Source organism: Tenrec ecaudatus, chromosome 3 (genome assembly GCF_050624435.1).
Source record: "Tenrec ecaudatus isolate mTenEca1 chromosome 3, mTenEca1.hap1, whole genome shotgun sequence".
NCBI classification, from domain to species: domain Eukaryota; kingdom Metazoa; phylum Chordata; class Mammalia; order Afrosoricida; family Tenrecidae; genus Tenrec; species Tenrec ecaudatus.
The window spans coordinates 172,936,754-172,951,028 of record NC_134532.1 but is presented as its reverse complement, the minus strand read 5'-3'; the positions used below and the strand labels follow the sequence as shown (position 1 = coordinate 172,951,028).

Genomic DNA, 14,275 nt, shown 5'->3' with positions numbered 1-14,275 from the left:
CACTGACCTCTCAGATTTCTGTTTAATCATTCAGGTTGCTGCTGTTGTCACTTTGATTGGATATAGATAGTTCTTCAAAGTGTATAATGCTCAAGGTAGACTTTTTAAACTAGTTATAGTAGACTATTATTTGTTTCTAGGAAGACTCACTTGTTCACTGTCATTGAGTTGATTCCAACTTAGCGTCACCATTTATAAGGTTTCCAAGGCTGTAAGTCTTTACAGGAACAGATAGCCTCATTCCTGACGTAGTGGCTAGCAGTCCACTGCTTACCCAACATCACCAGCTCTGTTTCAAGTTTAAAGATTATCTCCTGGCCCTGGTTGCGGTGTGTTTCTAGCCTCCATGACTTCAGATACTATGGAGAGCATGAGAACTCGAAATTCTGTTCTGTGTTTTCTCTTTTCTCTCAGGATTCTTCTCTAAATTCTTTGATCAAAATGTTCAATAATGGCAGCCTAGCACTGTCCAGTTCTTCTAGTCTCTTGGAAAAGATGGCAATTCATGGAGGCACTTGGCCATGCACACACTTTCTATCTTCCTCTTCCTGACCCTCCTTCTTTCTTGATGGATCTCTGGAAATACATTCCAACTGTTGGGCCTTGGCTACAAGCTTTTAAAGCAGCAAACTGGATAACTACCTAAGAGACAGAACAGAGTCACAAGACATACTAGGCCATTTAACTGGGCAGTCTCATGAACGATGACCTTAAACCTCCAAACCAATGAGCAAATTTAGATTGTGCATAAATAGCTTCAGCAGCTACTCTTTTGTTTTGCTGCGATTGTAACCATAGCTCTCACACCATGTGATAGTACTTTACCAAGTGGTTCTTGAAACTTTTTAAAGTGCCACGTTTGAGAATCCAAATTATAGCCCTGCCATCCCTAAAATATACCTGTGTACAAATTTTTTCATATTGTTTCAAGGTTTATGGATGCCGTGGCTCTTTGAGCTGTAAGCTGGTGGTGATGGTATTATTGTTACTGCCTATGCATTTTATTAGGACCTGTGAAGGAAGCACTCTCCAAAGTAATCCCTTTTCATCTTTACAGTGAAACGATCCTTGAAATACACATTTCAGAGTCTTAACAATTGGGTGAGCATAATGGAGCATTGCTGTCTTAAAGTCAAAAACTTTTCTGTTGTCTGATTGGACATCCCTTCACAGAAGAATCACAAGGAAGGGACAGGCCAGCTAGGGTGCAGTGTAGCACCAATGAAACACACAACACTGGTCTAGTTCTTTAAGGCTTCCTCCCCTGACTATCACGACCCCATTCTACCTTACAAATCCGGCTAGCCTGGAGCATGTACATTGCTACAGATAAGATCTCTGGACACACAGGATCCAAGTCAGAAAAACCCCTCAGGAACAATAATGGGGGTAGCAATACCATGAGGTTAGGGGGAAGGTGGGAAAAAAGCAGGGGAGACATGGGGGAACTGATACCAAAGGCTCAAGTAGAAAGAAAATGTTTTGAAAATGATGATGACAACTTATATACAAATGTGCTTGATAAAATTGATGTATGGAGTGTTATAAGAACTGTAAGAGCCCTCAATAAAATGATTTATAAAATAAAAACTTTTCTCTTGTCTCTATATAATAAGCCCTTTAATGAAAATATGTAGTTTTATCAATTGTAACATTGTTTCTTGCTGATTCATTTCCCATTTCCATGGCAGCTTCCCCTAGAAAAAGATGTGCTACTTTCATTATCTTTAACCCTTAATGCTATCAATATAGTAACCCACCCCTAGTGTCTTTTTTGATTCTTTATTGAAATTCTTGTGTTTTCAATGAGTGGAATGACTTGCTGGCATAGATATGAAAGGGGACTACGTAATGCTGCCTAACTCTATGCCTTAGAATAAACTCACACAATTCTCTGAACTTTATGACTTAATTATTTGTTAGAAGCTCAACCAGCTTTTTTGCTGTTCTTATCATGCTTTGATAACTAACAGTAGGAACGTTAGCCTTCTAGTAATATTTTCCAAGCTATTTACATGCATGAATATTTCTTTTCCTGGACAATAAAAAATCTTTTTTAATGTATGATACCTCCTTGAAAATGGCAGGGCTTTTTTTTTTCACAGATAATTTTTCTTTTAACAACATTATTTCTGATTTTGTGGTAAGCATTAGAAATGCCAGTTTACAGATTTGGTAAGCATTCTATAGGTTGGTCAAATGCTTTTCTTTTTAAGATGAGGAGCACAATCTAGTAGTGAGTGTAATTTCCATAGCCTGCATTGGAATCTGGATGTTCCTTTTCTAAAACAGTGCTCTTCTCCTGGGTCTGCTGTCTTCTGTTAGCTAACTTAGATGCCATTTTTGTTGTAGCTACACAACTTGTCACATGTTAGAGTCGTCCCCTAACCTGACTGAAGAATTAGTTGGGTCCCAAGAGTCTGTAGTGTTAAGGATACCCTGGGGTGACGCTCTATATCCACTAGTTTAGGAATCATGTTGATAGTACTTTCTCTATATAATTACTTAAAGGATTGACTACGAATTTCGGCTAGTCAATAGCTTATTTGCTCAAAATTTTATCCAAACCCTATACCTTAAAAAATTATAATTTGTTTGCTTATTGATTATATTGTATATCAATATTTGGCTTTGTTCAAGAAACTTGTGTTATTTGAAACCCCTACTCCCATCCCCTGCAGTGTTCCCCAGGTTGGTTGGGTGTTTCTGAAGCTACATTAGACCCTTTAGGGTTCTTACTGGAAGGTGTAGACTTTATGCTTGTTTTATTGAAATCTTCTGGGTTAAGACGCATTTAAAATTGTATTTATACCCAAATATGAATTTCTAAGAGTGAGATAGTTTGGGGTTTGACACTTGGTTGTTTTCATGAATAAGATAAATTCAAGGATTAGGCAGCCAAGGAATTTACTTATTGTTTTCTTTTCATTAGTTGAACAGTAATTGTTTTCTCTCAGTATTCCTTGAATGCTGGTTACAAATCTGGATGGTCATCTTTAGGAATACTAAAATGTATGATTCTATTTTAATTCAGATTTCAAGAAATTTTGAAATTGAGCAAAGATTTATAGAATTTTATTCAATTTAAAATAACCTTATGTAATTTATGCATCATTCTATGGGGGGATGTTAATATGCCTTCAGTGGAAAGCAAGTTTTCTCTTATACTTTCTACTCTATTTGAATTTCCCAGAGAAATATCTTTTACTTTCAAAGTTTAAAAATATTAAAATGTATGAAAATATCATTAAATAACGCATTCATTATTGCCAGGTCTCCGGCAAGAATATGCAGCCACCACATCGCGACGCAGTTCTGGTTCATCTTGTAATTCAACGAGACGGGGTACTTTTAGTGATCAGGAACTTGATGCACAAAGTTTAGATGATGAAGATGACAGTATGCATCACGCAGTATACCCTGCTGTTAACAGGTTTTCACCATCACCACGCAATTCACCTCGACCATCACCTAAGCAGTCACCCAGAAACTCTCCTCGATCAAGATCTCCTGCTCGGGGGATGGAGTATAGTAGAGTGTCCCCACAGCCTATGATTAGCCGCTTACAGCAGCCTCGCCTCTCTCTTCAGGGCCATCCCACAGATTTGCAGACAAGCAATGTTAAAAATGAAGGTAAAACCTAGCCCATCTGACTTTTGGGGCAAAACAGTTCTTCATATTTTAGTGTGAACATAGCACACTCTTGACCAGGGTTCTATATTTTGCATAAGTACATAGCAAATTTAGTCAAGTTTACAGTTTTATTAGGGTGACACAGTAGAACAGGCAAAAATGAATTTCGATTTACTTGATTTTATTTTTGCCTTACTCTCATAAATTGATCTAATTTACATTTTATTTAAATTAACAATTAAGGGTTCTCCTAGTCCGCTCACAGAATCAGGATTAGATTTGTTAGTTTTCTGTCTGTTTAAATAAGACAAGTACTTCCTGTTAGCACTTAATAAAGTATGTTGGATATTTAAAGAACTTGATTTTTATATGTGAACAGATATTTTAATTTTATCCATCTGGAAGAATTATTTGTATCTTTAAAATTCTCTTGTTATAGAAAAACTAAGACGCAGTCTTCCAAACCTGTCCCGAACATCCAGTACACAAGTTGACTCAGTGAAAAGCAGTAGAAGTGACTCGAATTTCCAAGTGCCAAATGGAGGAATACCTCGCATGCAACCTCAGGCTTCAGCCAGTAAGTAACTTCCTTGTGATTTATATATCGTTTAAAGAAAAATGAACCTTACAGGGGTTAATTTTATACAAAATACCTGTATTATAGCTATATATACCTGTAGTTTAAAAAATTAGTGCTTATTTGTCCCAGTATAATATCCAAAATATGTATTCCCTAGTAAATACTTAGCTTTTATTTATGAACCTATACTTTTGAAATACCTAAATGCTTGTTTTACTGTCACATATTTTTGGAGCATGTAATAATCAAAATGAGCCCATCATTGTACAGATCTCTTAATGTTTTAAATCAGTTATCAAAGTTGCATTTTTCTAGCTCCTGATTTCTTCTAGAACAATTGTATACCTTGAGAACACTTACTCTAACTTTATTTCCACACCTGTTACTGTTAAATATTTGGTTTTAATGTGGTTGACTTTCTGTTTCAGATAAAGGATATGTTTATGGCGGAAAAATTGAACCAATATGGACACTAATTTAACTCCTAATTCTAACCCTATTTACAGATTAAAATATTGAGATAGTAAATTGCCAGAAGACATCATTCTATAAGAATTGATCAAGATTTCTCCATTCCAATTCTCTTGGAAAATAATACTGAGGGCTAAGCTTAAAGTCTTAGATAAACAGGATGGATTTTGGCATAATTTTTAAAAATACATATAGATCATAAGTATTAATAAATTTTGAGTTCTTGTTTTGTGACTAGTATGCTAATTTCAGACAAGTAAATATTACAACCAAGAAAATTTTCAGGAGCAGTTCTTTGTAGCATATGGACCATGTTACGTAAGGAACAATGCAATAGCAACAAGTTACGTTATTTGGGGCTAGTAGTAGGTAGACATTTCTACTATAACACAGACATTTTTATTTAACTTCACATTGTGTAATACTACATTAAAAATTACAGAATTCGAAGCAGGTGGGAAATAGCCCTAGGCCAGACCACTGTAAGACTCAAGCAGGTTTCTTACCAGAGCATTCATGAAAATAAGAATAAGCCTATAAAAATACTAGCACTTAATAAAAAGACTTGTTAAAGGCATGTTCCTTAATGAACTAAAGAACAAATATAATAGGACTTCATTTGTTCAAGGCTTGAAGTCACAAACCGTCCTCACATGGAACTAGCCCATCAAATCCCCTCCAAAGCCACTATTTTGATTGGACCTTTTTTTTTTTTTTAAGCATTCTAATGACATTAAGACAAGTGTTGTTACTGAGCCATCTGCTGATCAGAGACATGTTTCGACATGAGTTGCTTGTGATAAATTCATGCATGTATGAAACGGAACCCTAGTAGCAGTACTTTTTTACTTCACTTGTCCATGCAGTTTCATCATGATATATTTCAATATTTGAATAATGTGAAAGCAGTAGAAAGGTATCACCTCTTTTTAAAAAATTGATTATACTTATTTTTGTATTTACAACCATATTGGGACTTACTTATAATTAAAATATTACAAATATACTTTGTTGTAGAGTGGAGTCACAATGCTCTCAAAATTATATTTGGAAAATAATAAATCTAAAATCTTAGTAAATTTAAAACTTAATGAAATTTGTTCTATAAATAGTTATACATTTTAATGTTAATACAGTAAATAAAGAATAAACTACTCATCTTGTTGCCATTTTACTTAACTCTCTCATCCCTAAATATGTAAAATTTTCTTTTGTTTAGTATACATACACTGTTTTTTATAATAGCCCTTTGCCTATGTGGATATCTGATTATGTACAAGTGCTATTAAAATAACAAGCTTTATACATTTTTATATGAGTTTATATTTTTTACTTATTGTAAATACTTCAGTTGTTAGTGTAATGGATGTTGTGAGGTGCTTTTGTTTTTCCTTTAATTTTTTATTTTTCCAGCTCTTAATTGGTAAAGCTTTGGTCCTTACTTGCTGGTGTGCATGGACTTAACTTTGCAAGGTTGCTGTTATTTCCACCTAAGAGGCCACTTCTTTTGCCTTGTTACTCTGCTGCTCACTATTTTTATATGCTGTTTGCTATGGCTGCATTATTGTGAATGCTGGCGTTCAAATATCAATGTTACGAGAATTCTAACGTGTTTTCATTTTCTGAACGATTTGCAAATTTAAGGCTTCATACATGGAAAAGTGAATAACTTAAAAAGTGTAAGAAAACCAGAGCACTGCAGAGCTCGTGCATTCATGACAGGCTCCTCAATTTCATCAAGTGTAGGAAAGAATGTGTCTCAGGATTAGTTTTTCAAAAGATGGATGTTTTGCTTTCCATTACTACTAGACCACAGGTTTAGTGAGAAAGCTTAGTTTTCAGAGAAATCTTAGAATTATTGGTTCGCAAACAAAAGGAAGAATGAAAATCCCAAGGCAGTCTACTGATTTAAAACAAAACAAAGCTTAGTTTGGTTAGTATTCTAAAAGTTTGGAAGTACTTTCCACATGTATTATCTCATTTGACCTCACAACAATGCATCCTACTTTTATAAAAGCAACAGTCCATCTATGCATTATATAAATTGTACAAGGTCAGGTAAATGGAAAAGTAGACAAAGGCCAAATTACTTCTCCCTCACCACTCCCTACTGAATCTCCAGATTACCTCCCAATCGTTGGCATTGCATTGCATTGCACTGCCCTAATGGCGAAGGTGTAGGTATCTTGTAGAATATTCTTGGATTACTCTATTGGAAGTGATCTGGGATTGAACTCTGAGTACTTTTTGAATTACAGAAAAAAATAATAAAATCATTCAGATGCAGTTTACATTTAGTCAGTGGGAAATGTTTTTACATAGGATGCATGTAGATCCACTTTCTGTGGGCCTGTAAATGAGGAAGGAGGACAGGCTGGGCAGATGTCAATCAACTTGAGCATAGACAAGTTGCACTGAGACCCCTGGGAAGAAGTCTTATTCAGAGTTCACTTAATATTAAAACACTGAAACGTCATGCAGTAATTTTACATAATTATGAAACATGGATTGAAATAAAGGTCATGATAAATACTTTTGTTTGCAATGGGTCATCTAAGAATGAATGAACCATTTGGGAACATCTATTTAAGAATATGTACCCCCCCAAAAATAATATGTACCTTATATACTCGTGTATAAGCCGAGTTTTTACAGCACATTTTTAATGCAGTTTTTGTGGTAAAATTAGATGTCTCAGCTGATATTCGCGTGGCTGATATTTGGGTTGGCTTATACTCGAGTATATAAGGTAATATAGTGATGCTACACAGTATTACAGGATGTTACGCTATATGACATATTCTTAAATAGACTTGATGGCAACTAGCAGCAGTTGCAGTGATGTTAGGTCAGTGATTGTATCACAGGGATTTTTGTCTTTTTTCTGTGTTACTCTTATGGAAATCTGAATATATTGGAAGTAGAAACTCACATTCTTATGTTTGTTGGAAATATCTTCACCAATTCTAGGGTTTAGACCACTAGACCTTGGTTAAGATCTTTGGTTTATCCTGTGATTAGTCGCTTGTGTGTTCCTGAAATAGTCCTAAAGGATCCCTGATAGTTATGTGGATTGGGTGGTAGACTGCTGACTTCAGTCCTGACCCATCCCACAAGTTAATATATAAGAAACATTTTTTTTTAACAAGGATTACATGAAGAGAGCACTTTGCTACAATGTCGCAGGATAGAACCAATACTTTAAGAAGCCAGGTTTTACAATGAGCACTAGGAAATTATCTATACTTACATTTCACCCGGGTCCATTAGACGCTATCTGCTGAATCTTCATGTGCCCTTGTTTACCCTTCCTGAGTCAGGACAACGCTGATGATTAAGCTTAAAAGGATACTGTTGTGGGGGCTGTTACATTTTGGATTTTTAACAAGCTAAATCTTAAATTATGTTAAGTTTTCTGTATTGACTTTGCGATATCAAAGCCTGCCAGCCCTGTCACAGGAGAGAGACAAGACTCTTGCTGTAGATTGTCAGAAACCCTATATAGGATTGTTATGAGTCAGAATTGAGTCAATGGCAGTGAGTTTGCTTTGGGGTTGTTTTAAATGTTCAACAGATATTTATTGCTGTCACTTAAGCTCTAAGCACTGAGGATATGAATGTGAATGAGGCAGACTATGCCCTCATAGGTTGACACTTCATAGGAAGGGCATTAAACTCGATCTTGAAGTGGATTTTAGGTACATCATTAAAAGATACATTAAGCAGGTCAGGAGCAGCTTACATGAGTTGCTCCATGAAGAAAAGAAGGACAGGTTTTCCTTAAGAATGGAACCATGCTTGTAGTGGTCACATGATTGTAGAAGTTTGAGATGCAGATGGGAGACAGATTGTAAGAGCTTTTCAGTATCAGATTTAAAAGTTTAAATTTCATTCTGTAAACTTCGGAGAGCCAGGATAGACTTTTGATCAAGTTAATACTTATATTATTTACCCTAACAGCAGTGTAGATTATGGACTAAAATAGGAAAAAGTCTAGAAACCATTTAGAAGTCTGTTGCCTAATTTAAGCAAGGAAAAAAAAAGGAAGACATGGTTCGGGGGCATAAGGAGATTTAGATAAATTGTTTTGTTTTTTAACTAAAGAATTGGAAAATAATCTGACTTGGTGATACGAAATAACGGGGGGGGGGGGGGAGAGCGAAAGAAGATGACTCTGAATCCATTTGTAAGCAAGAAAAGAGTTGAAAGGAATGTTAATGGAGGGGGAAAGAGACAGAAGAGACATTTTTACCTTGTCTAGTATGGTGTTTGTCTAGTATCTGGCATCTAAAGAAGATCACTTTCAATATTTTCTTCTTTACGACAAAATTATGGTCAATAATAATTATGACATTCAATGAATGGCCTGGGAAAAAATGCACAGAACAAATATTCTCTTATTGAACTTGTGTTATAAAATTATGTTGGTGAAAAGTAAAATCAACATTATAGTACCGATTATAAACAAAAATATTAACATTAATGAGAATATAGAGATAAAATGCTGTTTTGTAATTACATAAATCACTTTTTATTAAAGAAAATTGTATTTTGCATATTGATAAAATAATTATCATGAATTTTTGCTTCTGCAAATTTGTCAATAATTTCCTCAGAATTGATCTTTACATATTCAGGCTCCAATGTGCACTGTAGTCAGACTTCTCAATCTATCTTCACTCACTGTTTAATCGAAAAACTAATATTTTAATTGAAAGATAGATTTTAATTTCAAAAGTACACACACACAAACAAACAAAAGAAACAACTGATATATAAATAAGAAAAGTTTTAAACATAAATTTGGCAGAGATTCACAAAAATCTCATTGTAGATTAAATTTCAACAGTTGCCATACTCTTCACATCTATTTAGGATGGAGGGAGAATCAAGTCTAATGATTTTTACAGTTGAAAAAAAATTTTTTTTAAGTTGCGTGTAATGACAGAACTGAAATAATTCATGTTCTGTTTCATTGCTATTAACAGTCATGGAATAATGTTTGTCTAATCCTTTATAATGCCCTATATGCCTATATAATGCCATATGTGCTTACGTATGAGTGGGCATCAAGGAGTTCATGGGAAATGGAATGATTTTAATTAAAGGAACTTATTCTTGAAAGAAACACTGTAGAGACTATAACTGAGCATTCTCCAAATTAACTTTCATATGAAGTGAAATATTTATTCAAAGATAAGTAAGATCCATTAGTTAAAGCTTACACATGTATATGTCATTTAGACCATAAATTTCCAAACTTATTTGGCTTACTGCCTCTTTCTCAAAAAAAAAAAAAAATTTACCACCACTTCCACCCTACCCCCGGGCAAGTAAAAGCTTTCGTACTGAAAATAGGCCATAATCCAGGATAAAGTACAGCCCTTTGCTTGTACAGGCCCCCTGGATCTTTCCAATGCCAGCAGGGGTTAATAACGCCCACTTTAGGAAACATTGATCTAGACCAGGCCTTCCTAAACTTTTCCCACTCATGAGCCCTTTTAATCTTAGAATTCTGCAACACGTGCAAGTAAATGCTGCTCAAAATACCTTGTATTCATTAAGCATTGAGTGGAATTAATTTTTGGTCATTGTGCATTCAGAAACCTACTGTTGCCAAGTTTTTTCTGAGATCTCCCCATTCATGACACCGTCGCCTCTTCAACCTTAAGCTCTTTTAAGAAGCTTTGATTTAGTGCAAAGGATTATTTATCATTTAAACTAGCTGCTCCCCCCCATCCCCAGGGAGAAATATTTTATCAAAGTCAATTGATTTTTTGCTGGATCATGGTGATAATAAAAAGACCAAGCTGATTTTAATTTGTTTCAAACTCCTCCTACAGACAATAAACCTGCACCTACAGACAAAATGCCTGCACTTGGTGTGAGGGTGGGGGGCTTTGATATGCATGAATGGAGTAAATAGAACCGAGTGTAGGGAGACCAAAAAGGTCACTGTTATCAAAAAATCGCGTGATGATCATCCAAGTTAGCTATTTGGAAGACAGTGAGATTATAAAGGAAGAGACTGGTCTATGGAACTATAAGAGATAAATGGCATTTCAAGTAGGGGGAAGATAAACACTGAGCAAGAATGACTTGGTAAATGATGGTGTATCTCTGACAAAATTCCAGGTTTTTAGAACGGGTTTGTAAAAGATAGCAATAACCTAAATGATGGTAACATCAAAGAATAATTGTTTCTCTTTACTCTCTTTACCCTCTTTGCCACAGTGAAGTTTTGCTAATTTGGAATTATAAAAATATTTAAAAGGAAAAAGCTTAAGCCAGAAGTATTTTTGAATAGTCTGTTGTTTGAGAAAGATTTGGATAGCTACTCTGCTTTGTCGTTTCTTTAAGAATTGGGTAACTGACTACATTAAGATTGGCAATTCAAATTCAAATTTGGGATTTTTATTAGGTTGAGTATTATATGACTAGTGGTATCTGCTGAAAACCACTCATTTCATTCTGTCTAGTAGGCAAAGTTTTGGAGTTTACTGCCAGGTTTTATTTGTAATTTGAGTCTGAACTCCTAGTAGTCAACTTTCACTTCTCTGCCTGCCATTGTTAGGACATCACGCATTCAATTTGAGGGATAAATGCAGTTCATTGGTTTCATCCTAGTAATTAATTAATAGAATCTTTCCCAAAAAGTTCATCATAGATTTTATTTGATTTTAAGTTCTCATTTAAAAAAAATTAAGTCACTAGTAGATCGTGTGAATTCTAATCATTCTATATTTGATTGTTCTTTGCCCCATTCATCTTACTCTCCAAGCACAATCGCCAACTTTCTATTCTTCAGACACTTTAGGCAAGCTCCCATCTCGGGTCCTTTGTAGTTACCTTCTCTCTGTTTAGATTGCTTTCCTCCAGATGTCCTTGTGGCTCCTGTTCTCCCTTCAGATCTTCGTGGAAACGTTTCCTCGTTCTATTCATAGTTGCAACTGGAGACTCCTCCTCCTTTCTGCCCCCCTTTCTACTTTCATTGTCTCCTTAGCAGCTGTCACCATCTGATGGCCACGCTTTCCCTTGCCGTCTCCCTTTCTCTAGAGTCTTAGTTTCAGGAGAGTAGAAACATGTCTATCCACTACTGTACGCAGAACAGTACTCAGCCGTTTGAATGTCATGAGTAAGAAGAGCAATGAGGGAAAGAATGCATGAAAAAAGATGAATGGATAAAAATATACTTGAAAATTTAGTGCACACATTTGGTGATGGTAGTAATTGTAGTGAGTCGATGGGTAATGCATTATAAAATCTATTTTTGAGCTATAGAGAATTTTTTCTTTTTGTTACACTGCCTGGCAGTATTTAAGTTAACTTGAAATAACAGTGTTTGGCATGCTATAAGATTTGAAGTCAAATACATTTGCTACTTTTAAAAAATGCTTATTATCAGACTTAGTGAGAAAATCAGATGGTCTTCCAGCTTTGATAGTTCTGGAAGACAGAACTGTTCCTTCATTTTCTCTGATGATAAATTAAGTCTCCCATTATCACCCTGGTGGTGGTTTGTGCTCTTAGACTCTGGCTAAATTTTATGAGCATAGGATCTCTCTATCTGTGGTTTTTTTTCTTAATGCATAGTTTCTAGAGGTATATGTAGTCTAGAATGATATTTCAGAGCTAGCTAGATGGGTGACGGTCCTGATAGACGTATTCCGGATCGGTCCTTTGGCACCATGGTGACTTTAACTCTAGAGGGCCCCAGAGTTACTGCTTACGTGCTGGTTCTGAGAAATTCCGTTTTGAAGAATGCTTAGAGCTTCTCATTTTAAAATACAGATGTTCTGACTCTTCCCAAACCTTCAGCCCTACACCAACACACACACACTCATGCTTGTATGCACAGCCTAGTTACGGTACAACCTTCAGTTTGTGGTACAAATTAGATGAATCGCTAGCCAGATGATGTTGGATGTATTCAAATTACTAAATTGTGATTCCCCAAGGACCTCCCGGTTCCGAGTTTTCTTTTCCTTTTTGAGTATGGGCATTACTGTTTCATGTTAGGGTGATTCATCTAACAATAATTGCTTTGCCAAAATAGCTTTGTTTCTTTTTCTTTTTTTGCATTGAACAAGTACTGCATTTGTTTTATTCTGTGCTGTGTGCCTGTGTTATCACTTTTTCTTAATTAGCTTTGTATTTTCATTCTATAGCATGTGGTTTGTTTTCTCTTTGGCATTTTGCTCTGTGGGCCTATTGGAGATTTTCTGATCTTTTACGCTATTTCTAAAAGTATGTGCTCAGCACTAAGATTTCAGTCCTTTTTCCTTTCCAATTTAATGCACTAAGCATCACTATATAATTCCTCTGCTTCTAGGCTTCTCAGATAATTGCATCTTATGGTTTCTGTTTCTTGATAAACTTACAAGTTTATATTCAAATATTCAAGTGTACAGAAGCTATATCCTTTATCTTGTCCTTCCAGGCAAATATTACAGTTCCTTATTTTTCAACAGCTTCGCAAAGGCTGAAAAATTTGCCTCGTACTTCCCTCAAAGCCAAACAGTTGCTTCAAACTACATCTACAAAAAGAGGTAACTACAGCCTCTTTCTAAGTTTAAAATTTCAGCAAATGGTCAAGTTAAATCATATAACTTCTGAGTCAGTGATGTTGATAAAGCACATTTTCACCTTCTGTATAAAGATAATGAAATACTGTGGATTCATTCTTTTATTTGAAAAATTCAGAAGAATAAATTTTTACAGAGGTATGTACTGGATTACTGTTAAAAAATTTATAGCATTAGTAATTGGTAATATTTTTACCAACCTAAGCTTGATGGTCATGGTTGTAAATTAATTCCAGATGGACTAATAAATGCTTTAAGATGAACCATATGTCAGATATTCTATAATAATTTTTCTTTAATTTGGCTTTAATCTTTGATCATACTTACTTGTAGGACAGAATGGGAAGTTTTTGCAAAGGGAAATCACAAGTTATTGTGGTGCTTTATATGTTTGGAATGGTAGCGTTGGAGGAGCTGAGTTTCAGAATACATCAGTGTTGGACATCAAAGTTATTCCATATTGATCCTAAGAGATTAGATGTATGATAAATTAGAAAGAAGCAGAATTAGGAGAAATGCACTGGGATGTGGAAGCAATAAGTAGAAGCTCTAACGGAAATTAGGTAGAACAAACAAAAGCAATGAGGAAAAAATATTTCCCCATAGTATATAGGTTTTCCAGTAGATTCAAAGTTTATGTTTTAATATTTTTGGTTAAAAACAAAGAGAGTTGACATTATTTTAGCCACCTCATAAATATATATATTTTAGGAATCACCTAATGGATTTGGTATAAGTAAGGATAGAGGATTAGATAATAGAATCAGAAGGAAACTAAATAGTCAAGTAGAAAATAAAATATGTTTCTGAAGTGAATGTAAAAAGTTGATGATAGACCTCAAATATAGGTATCTCTTGGTGCACTTGTCAGAAATAATAGAATGGATAGATATGGATTTGTTTTATGGTGAAATGAATTATGCAAGGGTTCTTCCAAAAAGAAATCTTTATAGACGTTATTTAGAAATTGGAACTTTTTTCTTTAAAGACGTCTAGATTTATGTTT

At 35.0% G+C, this 14,275-nt stretch overlaps 1 protein-coding gene across 3 annotated transcripts in view; it reads left to right on the top strand.

Moving 5' to 3' along the window:
* SLAIN2 (SLAIN motif family member 2) overlaps positions 1 to 14,275 on the top strand; it is a 79,527-nt gene that overhangs the window by 38,848 nt on the left and 26,404 nt on the right. For 2 of the 3 annotated variants that reach the window (XM_075544368.1, XM_075544366.1), the window contains 3 exons: positions 3,274 to 3,633; positions 4,073 to 4,210; positions 13,156 to 13,233. In XM_075544368.1, coding sequence (XP_075400483.1) covers positions 3,274 to 3,633; positions 4,073 to 4,210; positions 13,156 to 13,233 — 576 coding nt within the window. The remainder of the gene's footprint in view (positions 1 to 3,273; positions 3,634 to 4,072; positions 4,211 to 13,155; positions 13,234 to 14,275) is intronic. The other variant, XM_075544367.1, reaches the window with a different exon arrangement.